This window comes from Anabrus simplex, chromosome 1, assembly GCF_040414725.1.
Source record: "Anabrus simplex isolate iqAnaSimp1 chromosome 1, ASM4041472v1, whole genome shotgun sequence".
NCBI lineage: Eukaryota > Metazoa > Arthropoda > Insecta > Orthoptera > Tettigoniidae > Anabrus > Anabrus simplex.
Window position 1 is genome coordinate 1,517,529,402 of NC_090265.1, and position 24,052 is coordinate 1,517,553,453.

General features: G+C 36.7%; 1 protein-coding gene across 1 annotated transcript in view; it reads left to right on the forward strand.

Moving 5' to 3' along the window:
• Window positions 1–24,052, forward strand: part of LOC136861636 (elongation factor-like GTPase 1) — a 279,187-nt gene that overhangs the window by 172,728 nt on the left and 82,407 nt on the right. Inside the window, exons 10-13 of the mRNA XM_067138835.2 lie at window positions 4,930–5,053; window positions 5,139–5,320; window positions 14,230–14,380; window positions 19,350–19,629. Of these exons, the coding sequence (XP_066994936.2) occupies window positions 4,930–5,053; window positions 5,139–5,320; window positions 14,230–14,380; window positions 19,350–19,629 (737 nt within the window). The remainder of the gene's footprint in view (window positions 1–4,929; window positions 5,054–5,138; window positions 5,321–14,229; window positions 14,381–19,349; window positions 19,630–24,052) is intronic.

A 24,052-nucleotide genomic window follows, 5' to 3' on the forward strand; every position in this document is an offset into this window, starting at 1 on the left:
GTTCGAGTATAAGGTAAGGGTGTGTTCTGCCCGAAGGCAGGTCCGAACCTCCGCAGAGGTGTACCTGAGCCGTTGTTTATGTACGGTAGAGTGGCCAGTTCCTTTCCGCTCCTCCATTCCCTTACCCCCCACCAACAGCGCTTGGCAACCCATCCACTTCTCAACCACGCCCAATGTTGCTTAACTTCGGATATCTCACGGGATCTGGTGTTTCAACGTGGCCACGGCCGTTGGCAGTTCGAGTATGGTTCCAGTGTATTGGGCCCACACCAGGATTACTTGATATGAGAACTCGAAAATATCCAAAGGAATGTAATGCAATTTGTTATACGGGTGATTTTAGACAAATGAGTTGTGTTACTGAAATGTTGCAAATTTTGTGCTGGGAAGATCTGGGAGTGAAGAGACAAGCTACTCGACTAAGCAGGATGTATACCTTTCTAAATGAAGTTTTTCTGTGAGTCCACCTTTTCAATACAATAGGTTTTTATTGATTTACATTATTGTGTCTTAAGCGGGACATATTTTGCGTATATTTTTAGGCATCTTCAGCCACTGTTCCTACACTCTAAGATCAAAATATCCAAGATCCTGGGTATTTGTTTACTGATAAAATACTTAAAATTGTCAAGCTAACATGGACTACTTGTAACTAAAATATGTTTTTGGTAAATATCTGGTCTGCCGAAACATCCGGCTGCTTTGAATTATTTTGACTGGTGAAATGTGCTGTATATAAAAAACATTTAGATTACATATAATTATTCTGTTTAAAAATGCGAGTCTACAGTTGTTGAACATTGGTTTAAAAACCTAATTGTTATGCTTTATAACTTGTGAATGACATTAGTCGGTTTGAATTATTCAACCTTTAAATATCCAATGAGCGTGTTCTCCCGGTTGGTTGGGTTATTTGATCTTGAATGTCCGATTTGCGTGCTCTCTCTGGTTTATACGTTGAAGGTCACCTTGGGTCTTAAATTTTGTTGGTGTATTTGTAAAATATTACTGTATATGATCCATTGGCTGAATGTTACTTGTGGTGCTTATGCCGTCACTTTGTAGATTTATAGAGGGGACTTCATAAAGTCCTTATAACAAAGTGTTGTAGTGTTGTTGCTTCAATTTAATGGTTGATGTTGGTTGATCGAGAGTCTGTAACGAAAGAAATGTGTCTTAGTGGTGAAGTTTGTGTGAACTGAAGTTAAAATGGGGAAGATATGCTGGCTCTTACTCACCCCGTCGCCTCTCTTACGGCTGGCTTGCGCTAGTGACACCTTCTGTTCAACTGGCAATGGCTAACTCTGTGCGCCTCATATTGTATCTGCGTGTGTTACGCAGAGGGATGTGGGTTGGGGAGGGGTGGACGGATGAGGTATTGGCTGTTTTTGGAGGAGGGGTGTTTTCTGTGGGCGGAGCTTTTACGTGTGGCATTTTATTAAAGTTTTGAAAGATGTTTTCTTTTCTTTTTAATAATGGTGGATTTGATCATATAAAGGATTTTTAGTCTCTGTGATTTCATTTAAATTGTGGTTTCTATTAACAAACTGGTCTTTTAAAAATGTTCATTAATTTGCCTTTTTTAATACTCTTTATAATGGTTAAATCTTGTTCTGTGGTCGTGTATGTATGTCCAGTTTCTTTCATATGTATGCTCATGGCTGAGAATTAATGATATATGTTTGCATTATAGTGTTCTAAATATCTCGTTGAGAAACTTTGTCCTGTTTATCCTATGTATGAGGCAAAACACTGAGTACTTGTGAGTTTGTAAATCCTGGAACCTGAGTATTGGTCTTTGTAAGAGTTGATGTTATTGTGATTTAGGAACATGCTTTGGTTGGTTTTTTGTGTTTTAAACAAAATTTTGAATTTATGTTTTTTGAATGTTTTATATATGTTGGGATTATTGTAAGTAAATGTGGCAAATTTGGACTTTTTTAGTTTTTCTGGAATTAATTGTGACATTTGTCTATTTCATATTTTTCTTATTTTTTGGTTAACCATTTCTGTATTAAGCCCGTTGAACTTGGCTATGCTCCTTATATATTGTGATTCCTTGTTGAGGTCTTCAGGTGTAAGGGGTATTTTAAAAGCTCTATGTATTAAACTGTAGTACGCTGCCTGTTTTTGAGTGTTGGGATGTAATGAGTTGTTCTTGATTGTGTCTGGTGAAAAGGTTGGCTTCCTATAAATTTGATATTTGAATCTATCGCTTTTACGTGTGATGGTGGTGTCTAAAAAATTTATGGACTTATTGGTTTCATCTTCTGCAGTAAATTTTATATTTTGATCTAATGTGTTATGAGATGTGTAACTTGTAATAAGCAGGATGTTCCGAGCTGTCAGTGGAGAGATGACATGAAATTATATTAGTAGATGAATAAGCTTGAGTGGAGCTTTTAAAGGTAGGCAAGATCATAATATGAAGATAAAGTTGGAATTCAAGAGGACAAGTAGGAGCAGATGTTCATTTATAGGAAGAGGAATTGGAGAATGGAATAATTTATCAAGGGAGATGTTCAATAAATTTCCAAATTTGTTGAAATCATGTAAGAAAAGACTAGGTAAACAATTGATAGAGAATCTGCCACCTGGGCGACAGTCCTAAATGCACATCACTGATGATTGCTTGATTTTTTTCAGTACATTATTTTCAGGTGTCAGAGAGTGGAAATTGTCCTTATTAGTCTTGTTCAGTGAGTGTTCAGATGATCAATATTACATTTTTAACCATGGTTTACTTTGCTGCAAGTGTAATGGACTAGCATAACTTGGAAACAATTCTCTAACCCATGGGTAAATAATGGAAATATCGAGCTCGATAGTAGGTGTTGTTGTTGTTGTTATATTATTTATTTATTTATTTGTTTATTTGTGTATTTATTTATTTATTTATTTATTTATTTATTTATTTATTTATTTATTTATTTATTTATTTATTTATTTATTTATTTATTTATTTATTTATTTATTTATTTATTTATTTATTTATTTACGCCCACGTTGGAGCACTTAAATCAAACCCAAATACATTTATGTTAACAAAGAATTAACTGAAGATTTCGATTGCATCATCTTCTTCCTTTCCCAAAACCTCTTCATTCTGGCTGCCCTTTCTTTATCAGATATGACATATTGTTTGTGTTGTACATTTTCTAATGACAATCTTATTTGTTTGTTCTTGAGAATCCTTTTTTCTTCTCTATTTTCAATTTGCTTCATTGAAATATTCAGCTCTTCTAAATCATTCTGAACTTCTTTAAACCAATTATTTTTTGTTTTACTTTTCCAAAAGTAATTAAATAGTTGTTTTATTATCCTATTATCATTTAATCTAGAAAGATGACAGAAAAAGGCAATTCTTCTTTTTCTCATTGTATCTATTATAGATTCACTTTCCCTGTAAACCACTGCATTAGGCAATAATCTCCATTGTCCATCCACCTGATGTTTTTTATTAAAGATTGTTCTGAGTATCCTTCTGTCAACCTTTTGCAGTGTATCAGTTGTTGCTTTGGTGTTCAATTTAAATAGTATTTCATAAGCATAAGTCGCTTCAGATTTAATGATGGAACAGTAATGTTGAAGTTTAGCATTTATTGAAAGAGATTTTTTCTTGTACGTTGGCCATGTAATTCGTTGTGCTTTTTTTAACGTAAATGTTCTGCTTTCTATTGATGATTTTTAATTGGAGTTCCAAGTTATAATTTCACCAAGATATTTAAACTTATTCACAATTTTAATTTGTTTGGTATTGGCTAAGGTAATGGTTGGTGCTGTAACAGGGAAGGTTGGCATTATTTCTGATTTTTCATATGAAATTTGCAATCCAACTTTTCTTGCTAAGTTATCAAGTTCTTCTATTTGCAATTTAACTTCTTCCATATCATTAGCAAGTAGTGCAAGATCATCAGCGAATGCTAAACAATTGAGTCTTATTTTTCGGCCAATCTTGATGTTAGGTTGACACATCTTATTCCATTCCCGCATGATTTTTTCCAACACACAATTAAACAATAATGGTGAGAGTCCATCTCCCTGCCGAAGTCCAGTATTAATGTCAAATGGCTTTGAGAGTTCTTAAAGGTAATTCCAATAAGGCAATTATTATGATGATGATGATTATTATTATTATTATTATTATTATTATTATTATTATTATTATTATTATTATTTACGTAGTTATGTACGGACTTTATTTGGTATAAATCATGGTCTTATTATTTGTGTGTTGTATGTGAAGTTATGTTACAACATATCTGCTGTTTGTATATTAATAAGATTTATTTAATGAAAGAACACTTAATTAATAGTATATAGTTTATTATTACCTGTATATACTGTATGATGTATAAATCCAATGCATTGTTGTGCAACACAGGGTAATAGTCCAGAACAGTGCACTTTGTCACTAGAGGTTAATCAAACATTTGATCCATTTGTACATAGGTCAGTAGAGACTCTAGAAATTACGAGAAAACATGTTGTGTCATACTTTTCTAGAAGCCTGGCCAGGCAATGTATATAAAGAGGCAGTCTTGGGAGTTGGAGCGGAGTTAGGCAATGTATATAAAGAGGCAGCCTTGGGAGTTGGAGCAGAGTTGTTTAGCGAGACTTGTAGTAGAAGTCGTTAGTCAAGTGTGTGAACCCATGTTATGATTTTGTTTGGTTGGTAGTTGTTGCAGTCTTCTTCTTCTTCTTCTTCTTCTTCTTCTTCTTCTTCTTCTTCTTCTTAGCAGCGTTTTGTTCAAGACTGCAGTTCATTAATGTGTGTGTATAAAGTGTATGTCATTTGTAAATTAAAAGAAGTGTACATATCGTGTGTGCGTCTTTGTGAATACAACAATTTTAAAATGATATCTCCTTGTATTCACATCCAGTATTATTTTCTTAATTCATGTTTGTTTGATAATGCTATCTAATCAGGTAGAACGCAAGATGCTACCCGAAAATCGTCTGAAGCCTTTGAGTGCAGAGGAGATAGCCCAACGTCGTGAACAGGCTCGCTTGCGTCACACAGAACGTCTCATGCAGTCAGTTTCTCTTGACCGTAAGTTTTGTGGTGAATCATTTTTGACAGTTCTTACTTAAATCTGAAAATAAAGAGATTCTATATGGCCAGTTTTCTTTTACAGAAACTGGAAATGGTATACCAGATACCTCAGAAACTGTAATAGAAGAAGAGCCTTCAAAGCAGTTGGATCCAAATGAAGATGTCTTTATTGCATTTGCTCGTGTGTTCAGTGGTACCATTCGTAATGGACAAGAAGTATATGTTCTGGGTCCAAAGCATGATCCTGGTAAAGCTTTAGATAAGGTTTGTAAAGGAAGATTTTTCTTTTATTTTGGCCATAGCTGGATGCAATAAATCTTTGGTGAATACAGTACTTCTGTGTTTTAAACTGCATGTGTACTTTCATTTCTCATAATTAGAGGGCAGATTTTGACATATTTGCATATTTTGTTTTCTTTAGTATATAATATGTCCATAAGAAAGAAAGACATTTCATACCACTTGAAACAGAATGTCTTAAGTTTTATAGTGCATATAAATGCATATATATACAACTTCTTACAAAATTGTAACAAAACTATTTTAATCCTCCTAGTCAATACTATATATTTTTACGTCAAATTAAGACGAAAGATTACATATAAATAGACATGTTTCGACCTGGCATTGGGTCATGCTCAGTAAAACATTTATGATGCATTAAAAACATAGGAAAACACACAAAATGAAATGTTAGTTAAAAAGTTTTTTAAAAAGCATGATGGAAGTTAAAAAAATGTGAAATGTTGATCATTAGAACAGTCTTGAGCTGAAAGTCTTTCCGTTTCAGTGCATTTTGTTGTCCTTTGGTGTGATTCAACTGGTATCTGTATACTGTTAGCTGTTAGCATAAGCTCGCGAGAGCTGGAGTCCATAATCAGAGAACACGGGTGATACAAGTGGGCCATGTAACACTAAAATCAGACGGTTCAACTTCAATAATGCTTATGTATATCAGCCCAGGACGGAACACAAAAACTAAGCCAACAGTATACAGATACCAGTTGAAGCACTTGAGGACAACAGAAAGCATTGAAACAGAAAGACTGAACTTTCATCATGCTTTTTTTTTTAATTTTTTATTTAACCAACATTTCATTTTGTATGTTTTCCTATGTTTTTAATGCATCATACATGTCTTGACCCAATGCCAGGTCGAAACATGTCCATTTGTGTGTGAACTTTCGTCTTAATTTGACGTAAAAATATGTAGGATTGACTAAGAGGATTAAAATAGTTTTGTTACAATTTTGTAAGAAGTTCAACCGTCAATACGGATTCAATAATGAGATTCATAGTCTGTAATATATACACAATGCGAGCATATTCATGCCATATGTGCGTATAAATGCATAATTGCAGTTTTCTTATTATTTTGTATTAAAAAAAACATATTTATTGATTTCAAATCGGTACAAGAATGAAAATGAATGAATATTTTAAAATTCCATTCGCCACCGGAAACCTTTACAATGCATTGTTATTGGCAGTCCACAATATTAACAACAGCTTCACGATGTTGTGTGACTTTTTTTTTTTTGGTGGTGGTATTTTGGTATTCTGTTAATATGTTGGAATCGTAGAAAAATGATGTTTTACGATACCTGAAGTGGCAGAGAGGAGAGATCCTTCCTTGATACATACCAGGACGCAGCCTACCCACTTCATAAAATATTTATATATGTTACAGGGAAAGTCGATTGTCCAGTAAGAGTCGACTTTACCTAGGGAGAGTCAACTCTTACTGGTCTTTTCAGTAAAAGTTTATTAAAACCGGTAAGTGTCCAATTTCAATCAACATTTACTAGAGTTGACTATACCTAGGGAAAGTATACTCTCACTGACTTTAGGTAGTAACAGTTGACTATTTTCAAGGAAATGGTACTAGCTAATAAAAAACAAATAAAAAGGCAAAACCAATACATAAAGAGATAGAAATGTTTAAGAAAAACTAATTAAAATGCAAAACCTTTATAATAAATAAAGATATATAAATAGTTATCATTTATTACAGCAAGTTAAAGATTTGTGACACTTTGAGTTGCAAAGCACACTTTTCTTGCTACACATACACTTCATGGATTCGCATTTAGTGTTGCAAGGGCATTTAAAAATAACTTTGTCTGCTTCCAAGTGATTGTGAAGTTGCAACAGTCCTCACAGCTATTGTTTTATCCATAGGAACTTCATTTTCTTGGATTATGTTTGTAGGACATTTACTAAATTGAGACCTGAAAAAATATGATCATTGAAATCTGAACAATTTCATACTAAGGGCAACAAGAGAGAGAGAGATCTATCTTTTATTTTAGCTTTGAAAACTTACCTTGATAAAAGCTGCTTTAGAATTCCATATCTCGTTCCAATTCGATAAAATCCATCATCGACAACCTCCAGTACCAGGCCAAGGATAGATCAAGCATCTCCTGTACTTGATTATTTTAACCATGTTGGTTCAATCTTGTCCATATTGACTTATATTCAATTTCTATGAAACACTTTTCCACCTTGCCAGTACTTTACATTTTATTATAATTATCTACCGTACATGGTTCGAAAGCTACTGTTCTCTTCTTCGGCGGTGCCAAAACATCATACTAAATCCTTGGACTTGATACATTTGTGCAATACAGTCATCAGTAAAACAAATTATACATAAATCTTGAAATTGATAAAATATTTCGTTGTGTGTAAACTGTTCACTTACACTTATTATGTCATTTAGTAAAAACTTAAAAAAAAGAATAATTTTCAAATCATAAAATTAATAAAACCTAGTATGCATTTGCTGGCAGGACCTAGTGTTTACAGTGCACTATGTCTTCTGTTATAGGCTAGAGCAATTTTGTTACTTTCATAGATCTGTCTCTGTCTTATCCTTGGCTTTGACAATATGAAAGTGACTGAGGTATGAGCGATGCTAGTAATGCCAATCCTTATGCAGCCAGTCCCTGCTATGAATGGTGTGAAAATGTTGCTCATAGGGTCGGTTGGTGTATGCATTTCAATGGGCTTGGCAGACTGATATGTAATAGCAACTCTGGCTCGGTGAGGAAAGCAACGGGAAACTACCTCTCCTCATTTCCGTAGTACGCCTCTTCAGTGATGCCTAGACCATCTATGACAGCTGATGGCAGAGCTGTTGAGCATCCCACCAGCGGCATCACTGACGGACTGAACATACATTAAGTTAGTCACTATATACTAAAATTTAAAATCTGCTCTGCTCTTGAAACCGCTCCTTTCCTTTAAGTCCTTATTTACACCTAAAAAGAAAATATATATAATTTCTGCTCTGTTCTTGAAACTTCTCCTTTCCTTAAGTCCTATTTACACCTAAAAAAGCTAACATTATGTAAATTAATAATCTGTTATTCAGATATCTTATTTATTCCAGTAATTGTCAATTAACTTACTGTACTGCTATAGTTCTAAGACCTTTCATATAAATCGGAATTTCTCCTCTTAATCCCATCCAACCATCCCGTCTGACCATGCAAGCCATTTTTAACTGTCAAGTTTCTTTAAAATAAACAACCAACAAACCAACTTTAGAGACATTTTTTAATGAAAAAAATGACAACTCGGACGACTAGAGAATTTTTTAAAAATTTGATGACTGTATTGTACAAATGTATCAAGTCCAAGGATTTAGTTTGATGTTTTGGCGCCGCTGAAGAAGAGAGCAGTAGCTCTTGAAACATGTACAGTAGATAATTATAATAAAATGTAAAGTTTTAATTACTGCATTGATGGGGTGAAAGTTTCTTTTGGGGATCATTGTAAGTACCTAATTGTTAATATAAGGAGAGACCTTCATTGGGGGTAATTACATAAATATGATTGTAAATAAAGGGTGCAGATTTCTGCACATGGTTATGAGGGTTGTAACAAGGTCTCTGGTAAGACCCCAAATAGAGTATGGTTCCAACGTATGGGACCCTCACCAGGATTACTTGATTCGAGAACTAGAAAAAATCCAAAGAAAACTAGGTCGATTTGTTCTGGGTGATTTCTGACAAAGAGTAGTGTTACAAAAATGTTGCAAAGTTTGGGCTCGGAAGACTTGGGAGAAAGGAGATGAGCTGCTCGACTAAGTGGTATGTGATGAAGATGTTGATTCCCATAGGAAACCTGAAATATTTGTTCCGAATGAGTAAATTTTTAATACCAATATAGTTGGTCCGTTATTGGACATAATAAATTTTCCAGCTAACTCATTCCTGGTTGCCAGCGTTTCACCCCAGTGTGCTAAGTTGGGCTCATCAGTTGGTAAGTAGCACACCTACCAAGACGCATGGCTAGTGCATAACATGGAGGCTACTGCGTAGGCTATTTGGAGCCACTGGCAGTGCTAGTGCACTATGAGAGACTTTGTACCATTTTCAAAAGATGATGCTGCCTGGCCATCAGATGATAAAGATATTGATTCCCATAGGGAAACTGAACTATTTTTTCTGAATGAGTAAATTTTTAATACCAATATAGTTGGTCCATTATTGGGTATTATAAATTTTCCAGCTAACTCACTCGAAATGCTGGCAACCAGAAATGAGTTAGCTGGAAAATTTTTAACAGATCCACGAATAATAACTTTGAATAACCACAACATAAACATTCACGGTCAACATATTTCGTTTCCAGAATCATGACAAATATAACAACATTATTTTGACAGTCTTAACAATTTTAAAGTATTTCTCCAGCCAACCAGTAGTTGTGATAAATATGGGTGGATCCACACCTATTGCAACTAGATTTGTCCAAGATTGAAGCTATGAACATTTTATCTCAAGTTTTTTATGTATCACTGTTTTTGTGTATGTCTTTCGTCTTTGTGTTATTTTAGCTGATGATGACCTCTAGGCTAGGTCGAAACATATCCTATGTAGCTTTTTAGACAGATCATTTATCTAAAATCCTAGAATCCACTCTGGACTGATCCACACTCCTATGAAAAATTCAGTGTAACAACAGAATGGAGACAGTGATGGGAACAATGTCCACCCACCAACGCCTTTCTGATTAAAGACCCAATGAAGAAAATGCCAGGTTTTGTTCTTCCTTGACATGAGTGGTCAAAACTCAACCGTTTCAGAACAGGCCGCAGCAGGTGCCGATATATGATGAAAAAGTGGGGATATTGTAAAAATGCTGCATGTGAGTGTGGTGCTGAGAAGCAGACATTGCTTCATGTTGTTGTGAGCTATCCACTGTCATCATTTAAGGACAGTTTACGGGCTCTGCATGAATTGACACCAAGTGCAATGGACTGGTTGTCGAAGCTGAACATTCTAGTTTAATTACTTCTATATTTTAACTTATATGTTCATTGTATATTTTTACACATTATGCTTGTAAATGCCGAACGATGATGATGGTGATGATGATGATGATAATAATAATAATAATAATAATAATTTGTCAAATGGCAAACTAGTATTGAACAATTAAATTCTTTTGGAATTTTATCTTAGATATTTAAAGTCAATACGGAATCAGAATCTAGTTCATTACTTTTAATGACATTGACATGGATAACGGGAAATGGCGACAATCAGCTAGAGTGACCACAACATTTGAACAAACTTCAATTCAATACCATGATATCTTGAGTTATCATCTTGTTTAGTTCACTACAATGATATCTAAAATGTAGCACTATTGACCTGAACATTTTACTTTTTCCTTTCATTTCTACAACACATTATGTGCTTTGGTGTCCACAAATGGAGTAATTTCACTTAACACTCTTTAGATCTGAAAAGATCGTAAAAAAATGCAATCTAACCATTATAAATGGCTCAAAAATGACATATTTCGAGTTACTATTGAACTGAGCCATCGAAATATTCTCCACCAAAGGGATTCAAACCGGCTAACCATGGTTTCAGACCATATTGACTTGATGCCTTAATGATCATGGCCACCAGGTGGGCTTAAAATGAAACAAACAATAATATGATTTTGATTAGAGTAGGTATTCCGTTTATTGATGACCCAGATTGTTGTGAAGGAAAAGATTGAGTCCACACTCTAGCTCCCCAGATGCTCATAATCCTGCTACACTAATGTGTCTTTCATTGTTGACTTGATGTTAATTGGTTTGTCATTTTATCAAGCCCAATCCCCAACAGGCATTCGTCGGTTTAAGCCCAAACCCTTCCAGACCTCTAACAGGTAATCTGTTGATGACTTTAACCATGAACAAAGCGTGGTGTGGGTAAGGGAGTTCAATCAATCAATCAATCAATCAATCAATCAATCAATCACTACTGATCTGCATTTAGGGCAGTCACCCAGGTGGCAGATTCCTTATCTGTTGTATTCCTAGCTTTTTCTTAAATGATTGCAAAGAAATTGAAAATTTAATGAACATCTCCCTTGGTAAGTTATTCCAATCCCTAACTCCCCTTCCTATAAACGAATATTTGCCTCAATTTGTCCTCTTGAATTCTAACTTTATCTTCATATTGTGATCTTTCCTACTTTTAAAGACACCATTCAAACTTATTCATCTACTGATGTCCTCCCATGCCATCTCTCCACTGACAGCTCGGAACATACCACTTAAAGTCAAATAATAATACTAGATTATAAATTCCACCTGTTCACTACATAAAAGTTTTTTTATTTAAATTTAAGAAATAGTTCTTAACATGTTAGATATAGGGACATGTTTCACCCGTAATGAGGGCATCATCAGCCTAAAAATCTCATACCTGAAAGAAAGATAGATCAGGATCCTGATTGTTCTTATACATAAATAAGAGGATACTGTTTTAGGTACAAATGTGTACAAAATGACTAGCAAGTAGAATATAGTAGTTATAAGTACTCTTATAATCAATCCTTATTGTAGATCTTTATGAATGTCTTGTTTTTTTAAATGTGGTAACAAGGGGTTAGTTAAAAGTTCAAAAAGAATACGCAAATTGCTGCACTGAAATAAAATTTGGTAAATACGGTGCCTTATTCTGGAGATGGCGTAAGGAGCTTATAATAGCTTAATATTTAGAATAAAAGTCACACTTAGTGGTAGTAAGTTGTGAAGAGATCTTAACCTCATTAATATGATTACCCCAATGAAGATAATTCCTTATATTAACATCTAGGTACTTGCAGTGTTCCCCATGAGGTACTCTCACCCCATCAACACAATAATTAAAACCGCAAGGACTTTTCCTCTTGGTGAAACTTACAACTTGACTTTTCATACCATTTACATTCATACCATTGTCTGCTGTCCACCTCACAATATTGTTTTAAGTTCCCCTGCAGTCGCTCACAATCATGCAACTCGTGTACTACTCTATACAGTATGACATCATCTGCAAATAACCTTATCTGTGATTCCAGTTCTTTACTCATATCATTTGTATAATTGGTCCAGTAATACTGCCCTGCGGGATCTCCCTCTTTATCATTACAGGATCAGATAACGCTTCACCTACTCTGTTTCTCTAAGTTCTCTTTTCTAGAAATGTAGTCACCCATTAAACCACTTTTTTATGTAGTCCAGTAGCCCTAATTTTCGTCAGTTATCTCCCATGATCTACCCTATCAAAAACCTTAGATAGGTAGATAGTGATACATTTAATTCCTTCTTCTTTTTCTTCTTCTTCTTCCTGATATGTTTCTGCTTATGTAGGTCGTTCACAGAGCCTCTTCCAATCTTCTCTTTTTCCCCACATTCTGTCGTTCATCACACTGTCTCCCATTGTAGTCCTCTCCAATTTATGTCATCCTCCACCTGATCCCTCCATCTTGTTCGTGGTCTTCCAATTGGTCTTCTTCCAGATTCTGTCCATTCCAGAGCTCTTCTTGGTAATCTTTCTTGTCCCATTCTTTTGATGTGGCCAAACCATTTCAGCCTATTTCTCTTCATAGTTTCTTTTAAGGGGTTGACCTGTAGCGTGTTTTGTATTGTTTCATGTCTTGTCTTATCCCTCCTCGTTTTACCAAAGATCCCTTGCAGAAAGTAGTGCATCTCTGTCACTTTGTACTCTACTCAGATCTCTTTTTGTCCAAGTCCAGCATTCTGATCCATAGGTCAATATTGGCAAATAATATGATTTATATATCTTGATTTTTGCTTTGGTAGGTAATTTCCAATTTCTAATTATGTCTGATGCACAGAAATAAAATTTTGAGCAATTTCCTATCCTCTCCATATGACCTCCTGAATCTAAAATATCTTCTGGAATCTTACAAGTTGAGCTTTTTTCTCTATCCTTTCTGATTTGTTGTCTGTATTTTGGGTGTGTTTGGTAAGTGTATGTACGGAAGCCAAGTATTGTAGTGTACATTTCTTCACTAATCTGAAATATTAGATTGGGAATTATCTCTTATCTGCAGTTCAGTTGATGACAGAACCTCAGTGGATGAGAAATTTAGGGGTGGAGCATAACAGAGGACATTTCACCTAAAGAAACAAAACCTCGAGTGATTTTGGCTGCATTTTGAGATGCAGCTTAGTTTACATTTTTGACATACTTTATATACATCAGTAAATTAACGTGTTTGTTATTTATTGGGAGAGTGTTTTGCAACTTTTAAGGTAAACATTCATATTCATTACAGATCTATAGTAATTTTATCTTCTCTGATATGAGAAACTAAACTGTGCTAAATGACTCTAATGAATATGTAGTAATTAGTGATCTTAATTTTAAAACTTTTGTAACTACCTGGTTTGGAAAACTATGTAACCTGAACTTTATAACTGATTCAACATCAGCCATGCATTAGTCTGAACACAGGCTTGCATATGACTGTTTAACAAATGCATACCGAGCTTGATAACTGTAATCGCTTAAGTGCGGCCAGTATCCAGTATTGGGGAGATAGTGGGTTCGAACCCCACTGTCGGCAGCCCTGAAGATGGTTTTCCGTGGTTTCCCATTTTCACACCAGGCAGTACCCTAATTAAGGCCATGGCCACTTCCCATTCCTAGCCCTTTCCTATCCCATCGTCGCCATAAGACCTATCTGTGTCGGTGCGACGTAAATCAACTTGTAAAAAAAAAAAAAAAAATCAGGGTTGTTAAATATTGAGGACTGTATTACAAATTCATTGCAGATTTTTGTTGTTGTTGTTGTTAAATAATGAATAGCCTACATGTCTTTGATTGGAGCTCCCTAATAAATTTATATGATTTCTGTGCATATAGTTGAAGAATGGTGAAGAAATTGATCCTAATGTGAAATTGAAAGACCTTAAACCTGGTCAACATGTGACCAGAGTGAAGATAGAGCAGCTGTATCTCATGATGGGACGAGAATTGGAAGCTATAGATGAAGTTCCTGCTGGAAATGTTTTAGGTGAGTAAGATCTTAATCTTCCTTCATTTTACTAAAAAGTGAATTTATGAAATGAGAGGTCATTGTGAGTTTTGAAAGTAAAAGAAAATATTTTGAAATAATTAATGGAGAAGTCCTTACTTCTGAGATAGTTACCATATGAAGCAGGATAAGGATTATATAGAGATGAAAAGACAACACACGTAAAACAACAGAACTGCTTCCCTGTTGGCAAACAAGCCTGCTCCCATAATGCGTCTTTTCATATGTTTCATTGTTGGATTCCTCATTAGATATTTGCATTTGAAAACTCTGAGATTGAACACCAGTTCATTCTGTAGTCCAAGACTGATTAAGTACTGAATATTAAATACCTCCAGCTTGGCTACCATACTTTTTTTCCTTCTATTACTAAACTCTCTACACTCTGCCTTTAGCATTTATTCATGCCCTTTAGTGTTTGCCCATCTGTATTACAACCTCATTCAGCACCATTTTGTAAATACAGTAGATACATCAATTATAGTATCTATGTCATGCAAAAAAAGATAGGTTATTGTAACATGAATAGGAACACATAATAGGACAAACACAATGACAGTTCAGCATCGGAAGAGTGAGCAACATGAAACATCTGAAAATAAAAGGACTTTTGACAATCTCCATGTCTTCATACACTGCCGTTTTCAAATAGAGGAACTCTCTCCTCATCAATTCCAGTTCTTCTACAGTTTATGTCTTTTCAGCCCCTGATGAGCTCATTTCTGCTTCCTGGCTCTATGAGAAGAGTGGACTTCAATGCGCGGGATCATCTTGACAGATCCTCAGTTTTTTAAAAATTATTATTATTATTATTGTTATTATTATTATTATTATTATTATTATTATTATTATTATTATTATTCGAATGAGCCCATTAGGACTACGCAAAGTACTTAGAGACAGGCATTTGCCTTTCTTTGTGCCCACACTTCCTTCATTCGTTTGCTGTGTGCTTCTTTTCTCTCTTGAGATCATGTTGTTCCGGTCTTCTTCCTTGGTTCCTCCTCTTGGTCAACTTGCCTTTTCGGAGGCAGTCCTACCCAGGGAGTGGCGCCCCTGCCTATGTGAGCCCCAGAGCACACTGAGCCGGTGTGTAACATCTGTTAAGGGTCCCAGCTCAGGGTTACGAGTGAAGACCTCAACGACTTCTACAGCGGAGAAGGTGGACTTTGGTACTGTGGAGATGGCGCAAGAGGCAACCCTGTATTCAGGGATAAATATGAGTACAACCTGCTGCCTTGTAGGATGAGGTGACTGGACACCAAAGACTAAGGGAGAAAACCCTGAAAGAAAATCTCCGTCTTTGTTAGGCTCAGCAGGTCAACAGAGGGATTACTGAAGAAGTTGCTTTCAAGAATCATACGAGCCTCGGATGTAGGAATTCACGACGACGACATCAGTTTGGTGCCCAAACCAAACTAAGACAAAGTATCAAAGTATCAGAGTGGGGACATTAAATATCCTGACATTGACAAACAAAACTGAAGAGCTGGTCGACCTCATGGAAAGGAGGAAACTTCTGATCATGGGCCTGAGTGAAACGAAGTAGAAGAAAACTGGGAAAATGAATATCAGATTGGACTATAGTCTCTACTGGTCTGGAAATGAAGTAGAGTTTAAGAATGGAGTAGGATTTTTAATACATAAAGACATACATGCTTGTAGTGAGGTTGAGTTTATTAGTGAAAGGATAATTAAGTTATCTGTGAACTTAGGAGGGAAAAAGTACAGTGTGATCCAAGTCTATTCTCCACAGGTAGGATGCTCAAAAGAGAAAAAGGCCAACTTCCTTAATAACTTGGAAGAACACACTGAGTATGACAATCTAATTGTAATGGGTGATTTTAATTCACAAGTTGGCTCCCAGTGAACATGATATGAATCCATACTGGGCCCTCATGGAATGGGAAACAGAAATGAAGAGGGAGAATGTATGCTAGATCTATGCATGAGAAACAACCTGATAGTGAGTAACACTTGGTTTAAGAAAAGGGACTCCCATTAAATCACAAGATATAGCTGGGATGATAAAATAGGTACAGTAATAGATTATATTCTGATAGATCAAAATGTGTGGAAAAATGTCAATGATGTTAAGGTCATTCCAAGTGAAGACATTGGTGGAGACCATAGACTGTTGGTTGCAGTTATTGCCGAGGAAAGACCTCCCAAAGTCTGTAACAAAAGAGTCCCAAAAATAAAAACTTGGCGACTAACCGAGTCAAGTGTAAAGGAAGAATTCAGGGAAGGTGTCCGCAAATTGCTGCCGAGAGAAGAACTGAAATTAGTAAATGAAGAATGGGATACTCTAAAGAAGGTTGTGGTTGGTACAGCAGAAAAAGTATGTGGACGACAGAGTCAAATAAGAAAACCTAAACAAACTGCCTGGTGGAATGATGATATTAAAAAGGCTATCAACGACAGAAACTGTGCAAGAAGATCCTTATATCAAGCAATAACGCGGGAAGATCAACATAAAATAGAGGAGAAGCTGTCACTTTACAGAAAGAAAACATTACAGGTCAAACAGTTGGTTGTAGCTGAAAAGCAGAAATGCCAGGAAGATCTGGCTTCCAAGATAACGCAGGATGGAAATAAAAAACTGTTATACAGTATTGTTAAGAATAGAAGAGCTCAAAATGAATCTATCCAATCTGTAGAACTTCCTAATGGCAAGGTGATTAGGGATAAGACCAAAATATTACAGGAGTTCCAAAGGCACTTTGAAAATTTGCTGAACTGTTATAAAAATGTCACTCCATTAGACGATGAACCTTATGATTTTGGCAGCACAAATACCACTAGTCTGACATGGTTGGAAGTAGAGACAGCAATATCTAAGCTGAAAAACAACACATCAACTGGATCATATGAATTAAGTGTTGAGATGATCAAAGCACTAGGAGAGGTAGGACAACAGTGGATGTACAGGGTACTAAATAGAATCTGGAAAGATAATGTAATACCCAATGACTGGAAGCAATGAGTCATCATCCCACTGTTGAAAAAAAGTGATAGAAAGAAATGTACCAACTACAGAGGTATAACTCTGCTGTCACATGGCCTCAAAATCTACAAATCCATCCTTGAGACTAGGATTAGAAAATATGTTGAACCTACACTTGAGGAGGAACAACATGGATTTAGACCTCATTTTTGCCACCAGAATGCTCTATGAGAAGTATTGGGAAAAAGGTAAAATACTTATAACTGTTTTCCTGGACATTGAGAAAGCATACGACCATGTACCACGCACGCATATGTGGGAATGTTTGAGACATAAGAAAGTGCCCGATGACATCATAGCGCGAGTACAACGATTATATGATGAAATCAAGTGTTGTGTCCAGGTCCAGGATGGAAGATCAGGTTGGTTTGAAATGAAGAGTGGAGTCCAGCAAGGAAGTTGTTTTTCACCACTTCTCTTCATAATCATAATGGATGTTTTAAAAGCGTTAAGAGAAAGGATCCAACAACTAATGCCCTGATTTTTGCTGATGATGTAATGGTATGGGGTGAGACAGAAGCTGAAGTACAAACTAGACTAGATCTCTGGCATGAAGCTTTTACAACCTTAGGTCTCAGAATCAGCAAAACAAAGACAGTTGGCTTGCTGATGAGTAGAAACTCTCCAACTGTTCATCTAAGAATTGGAGATGAGATGGATATTGTAAACAACTTTCAGTATTTAGGTAGTGTTCTGTCATCAGACAATACTATACATCAAGAGATTAGTAACAGAATACAGAAAGCTTCCAAATTCTGTCACGCTGTACGTCAAATACTTTGGGATGAAACATTTCCGTTAGCTTCCAAGATCAGCTTGTACAAAATATATCTAGTACCTATATTGACATATGGCCTGGAAGCAGCAACACTTACTGGACCAACAAAGAATCGTCTTCAGGCAACAGAAATGAAGTTCCTCCGTTCTTGTCTACAAAAAAAAACAAAAAAGGATAAAGTAAGAAATGTGGATATCCGACAACAGCTTGGATTGGAAAGAAGCTTGCTGGAGACTCTAGAAGTGAAGAGATTGCAGTGGTATGGTCACATGAAAAGAATGAACCCTCACAGGACTCCTCAAATATACTTTGAACACAATGTTCCTGGGAAGAGACCAAGAGGAAGACCTCGTGATGTTTGGGAAAAACAGATAATGAAGGACCTTGAAATTAGAGATGTGAACTGGTGTCTCATATATGAGCAGCATCTGTGGATGGATAGAACAAACTGCAGGAGGCTCGTACACAACCGCATCCGGCTTGCTGGAGCAAAGAAATGAAGATGATGATTCTTATTATTATTTCTTGCTAGTGGCTTTACGTCGCACCGACACAGATAGGTCTTATGGCGACGATGGGATAGGAAAGAGCTAGGAGTTCGAAGGAAGCGGCCGTGGCCTTTATTAAGGTACAGCCCCAGCATTTTCCTGGTGTGAAAATGGGAAACCACGAAAAACCGTCTTCAGGGCTGCCAACAGTGGGATTCAAACCTACTATCTCCCGGATGCAAGCTCACAGCTGCGCGCCTATAACCGCACGGCCAACTCGCCTGTTGATCCTCAGTTTTAATGTGGGAATGGTGAGACAAAGAAAGAATAGTCAGATGAACACAGGGAAAGGGAAGAAACAAAAGTATAAAGATGAATACAGACTGAAAACACAAGACGAACTCAAAAATGGAAAAGCAATCCAATGGAGAGAAACAAATAAGTAAGTCATATATGCAGTAGAAAAATAACATGCATTGGAATGCATAATGGGTTAAACAAAATGACAGCTGAGCATCAGAAGAGAACTATAATTAGTAATCAAAACTCACAATTACAATTTTACTCCCAAAATATTGTATGGTCCATATCTTCGTGGCTTTTAAAATAATTATGCTTATGGCCTTAAAATTTATCATCTATGTAGGAAATATAATATTAAATGTTTTCTTTTAGGTATTGGTGGTCTGGAAGAGCATGTATTGAAGTCGGCAACTCTGTCTACCACAGTTGCATGTCCTGCATTTACTGAACTACAGCTAATGGCAGTACCCATCCTTCGAGTGGCTGTGGAGCCTGCACAGCCTCAGGATCTACCTGCACTTGTCCGTGGCTTGAAGCTCCTCAACCAAGCAGATGCATGTGTTCAGGTACTTGTGCAGGAAACTGGAGAGCATGTGCTGGTCACTGCTGGTGAAGTCCATCTAGAGCGCTGTCTGAGTGATCTTAAGGAGAGGTAAGTAAGACTGTATATACTTGTGTAGTAAAATATCATAATCATAATCATCATCATATAAGGTGGCCCAAAATGCTCACACAATTCCTCATAAATCTTTCTGCACAGCTGTCAGTTTTTTGCTATTTCACTTCCCTTATTTATTTACACTGTTTACGCCCACATTGGAGCACAAAAATCAAACCTTATACCAGACATCATCACATAGTTGCTCTAGGGAGTGGGTGTTACTTGCTTGGACGGCTGTCAAGTTACAAGAGAGAGCAGTCAGGCAGGTTGCATACCGTGGCCGTACTGTACTTCTCGCTCTGAAATGTTACCATATGAACTGCTGCTGCTGCTATAATAATAATAATAATAATAATAATAATAATAATAATAATAAAAATAATAATAATAATAATAATAATAATAATAATAAATTTTTTCTTTGCGAGGGTGTGGAAAATCTTTCACAAGACGCTTGTGAGGGTCCGCACTCAACAAGTGTGTGGAGATTCTTACCCACTAAAAACCACTGGAAACCGCTCTCGCATTACTTCAGGATGGATGTCGTGCTTAATGCATCTTGTGCTTCATCTTCCTTCTTCTGCTTTACTGTCTGTCGTAATCATCCAGGTCCTTCTTCTTCTGAAGCAGAATATTTTCTACGTAGACTGCCACCTGGCCCCATGACTCTTGACTTCGTAGCATTAATGACACGATCCCGTCTGGCGTCAATTCTCCCTGCATAACTTCTTAGCATCTTCTTTGTGGCAGCCAATGAACACACACAAAGAAAGTATGTAATACGTCATCGATATCACCGCAGTATATGCACACCGGACTAGTTGCTAGCCCTGGTCTATGAAAAAATTTTCAGAAGTATCCATGACCTGTCAGGTACTGTGTGAGACAGTAGTTCACTTCACCATGATTTCGGCCAACCCATACGCCCAGAGAAGATATCAGTCTTTTTGTCCATTTCCTTCTAGAATTATCCTCGCATCTTGTTGGCCATCGTTGCATTCTGCGACTAAGAGCCAAGGCCTTTGCTCTTTTCCTTGCTAGCTCTTCTTGTGTGAGCCAAATTTCATGTCTTTCGAAAGCCAACAAGTCGATAGGAGCTACTGCTGCTACTGCTAGAATCACAGGTTCTGAGACTGTACGATATGCGCAAGCAATTTGTAAAGCTGCTCTCCGTTGTACAGCCGCATTCTTGTCCGATATTTCGCAATTTTTAACAATTCAGCCCAAATTTCCGAACCGTATAGAAGTATCGATTTGACAGTCAACATGAGAAGCCGCTTTTTACTAGATTTCGGCCCCTTGATATTTCCCATGAGTCTACTCAGTGCAGTCATGGTTTTTGCTGCCTTATCTGTTACCCATTGGATGTGGTCCCAATATGTAAGCTTAGTATCATGCATTACACCAAGATATTTTGTACTCCTAGTTGTTTCGGTGGCTATGTTCCCGATCTGCATCAATACAACAGTATTAATCCTTTTCCTCGCCAGGAGGACAATTTCCGTTTTATGATCTGCGAGTTCTAACCTGTGATTTGTCATCCATTCTTTAACACGTCGCATCACCTGATTCAGTTTAAATTGAGCCAGCTCTAGGTTACGGGTTACTATCAGAGCAGCCACATCATCAGCATAACCCACAAGTTTCACATCTTCTGGCATGTCCAGCTGTAACAGACCATCATACATGATATTCCAAAGGTTTGGTCCAAGAATTGAGCCTTGCGCTGCACCAGCTGTGAGCCGTTTTCTTCTCTGACCATCTTCTGTGTCGTATAACAATATACGGTCTTTCAAATAGTCTCGCAGGATGTACATGAGATATTCTGGTAGCTTGAAAGTTTCTTGTAGAGCTTCCAAAATATCACCCCATCTTGCTGAGTTGAAAGCATTTTTAACATCTAGAGTCACAAGAAGCGTCAGCTTTCTAGAGTAATGATTACCCGTTTGAGCTCATTCTGCTGTCTTCACCACTTCCTTCACATCATCTAGCGTTGAGTGACCTCTGCGAAATCCATGTTGTTGGTCAGATAGGTCGCCAGCTAATCGGATTGCTGCTAATATTCTTGGCTATAGTAGCTTCTCTAAACCTTTCCCGGCAGTGTCCAGCATACATAGAGGTCTGTAACCCCCAGTTTTTCCTTTACTAACCAAAACCAATCTAGCTGTCTTCCAACAAAAGCTAAAAATTCCCGCTTTCAAACAATGATTATACATTCTCAACAGCAGTTGAGGACATAATTCAACTGCCACTTTTAGTACTTCCGCTGGAATACCATCTGGTCCTAGAGCTTTCTTATTTCTAAGGGAATTAATTGCTGTTATCAATTCTTCAGTTGTAAAAGGTGGTACATTATCTAGTTCTTTCTCGGCCTCATCATCAATCCTCTCTGCATGATCAGGGAATAGTGTGTGTACTATTTCTTCCATGGTGCGTGGATCCATGATTGGGCTTGGGAGCATCCCAGATTTCTTCATAACGATTTTATACCCTAATCCCCATGGATTTTCATCCACTTCCTTAGACATTTCCCACCACTTGTCGGCTGTACTCTTTTTAATTGTATTTTGCAGTCTTTTCTTCATAGTCTTATACTCTACTGAGAGAGCTTCATCGTTGTGTCGTGCTCTTTGTGTCTTTCGTCTGAGTCACAGGCATTGTTTCCTCAGCTCAGCAATTTCTTCATTCCACCAGTATGCTGGACGCTTGCTTCTCCGTTGTTTGATTTTGGTTATTGATGCGTCACATGCTTGCTGAAGGAGACTCATGGTGTGTTCCATGCATTTATTAGCAATTATGCTTCTTTTGCCTCGGTGACATGTATCCGTCATACAGTTGTAACTTTTTTTGATGATAATAATAAATAGAATCATAAATACAAATATATAAATAAAATTACTCAAAAACTTAATAAAATTAATAAGTATAATTAACCGAAATGTCCGTAGTATGGGCGCCAGAGTTCACCAGAATGGATCCCTCGAATTTAGATAAGAGCATGATAAACTGTATATCCCAGTGCGTGTACATAATGCTGCTGCGTACTGGTACATTTGCTGCAGGCCTTACCTAACCTCCTGAAAACGACTAATTAGGTAGGAACTGCACCTAGGTTCATCAATAACACTGATTCTAAAATAGCTAACTATATTCTTAACAAATTCCGTGCATGAGCACCTCATCAACATACAACATTATACATATAATACACACATAAAATATTGCTGGAAGACTCCATATTTACAACAACAACAATAATAATGAAAATCGTGGGAAAACGAAAGCGAGAACTAAGCTACCATTTGTAGATAGTCCGATGAACAATGTACATGTATGAAGATAAATACCCTTCACTGTCTCTATATCAATTCGACTTACCGATTCTCATAATCGGCAGTTATCACATCACACAGATACTGTACCTTGTACTACTGTGTTCACATATTTTAACACTTGTAAAGATATATACACACGTCTGTCGATCCTCAACATAAATTATGGAAAGTCTGAGATAGCTTTCACCAACATATAATGCTAGGCCGCCACAAGTGCTACAATACTTAATGCGCAAGCACTCTCCATAATCAGCCACTTTCCACGAACATAACAAAACTACACTCCACGAACGTTTGAAGTCCAGTCCATTGCAGCCGTGTCACTCCAGTACCGTGTATCAGCACCACTTCCTTCCCGTACAGTGTGCCAGTTGTCGTTCCTTCATACAGTGTTACTGCTTGTAGTTGTCTTCCTTCTCGTTCCTTTACAATCACCTCTACAATCACCCTTACAATGTTCCAGGTTGCCGCCGTATGATCAACCTTTATAGACATCAACATCCCCCTCCTCTCAGATGATACGTCTGGATTGGTGCTTGCCAGCCAATCATAGGTGGTCCTCTTCTCAAGCCCAAGCCCTGAACTACTTCTTCCTCCCAAGACAATAACAAACTCTGGGGTATATTCCATGAGTCACCAAATTTTCCTAATACAACAACAAGCTCATCTCATCAGGCTGGGATATATACATGACTCATGAATTTCCCGACACAAGTACATCACAACAAACACTGGGGTAGCCATATGACTCATTCAAATTACCAGAGTTATTAAAGCAATGTTTTCCCACTCGTGCAAAACAAATTACTCATACCTACATATGTGGATATCTTCCAGCTTACCAATATAAATGGCAAAATATACAAATGAAATACTGATAATAATAATAATGATAATAATAATAATAATAATAATAATAATAATAATAATAATAATAATAATAATAATAATAATAATAAATCGAATACTGACAATAATATCTCTAACTTCTACATATAATTCTGGGGTGTGATATATGTACTATCACACAGTCCATTCCATTCTGTATTATTTCATGAAATTTTTCGCTATCCATAGTG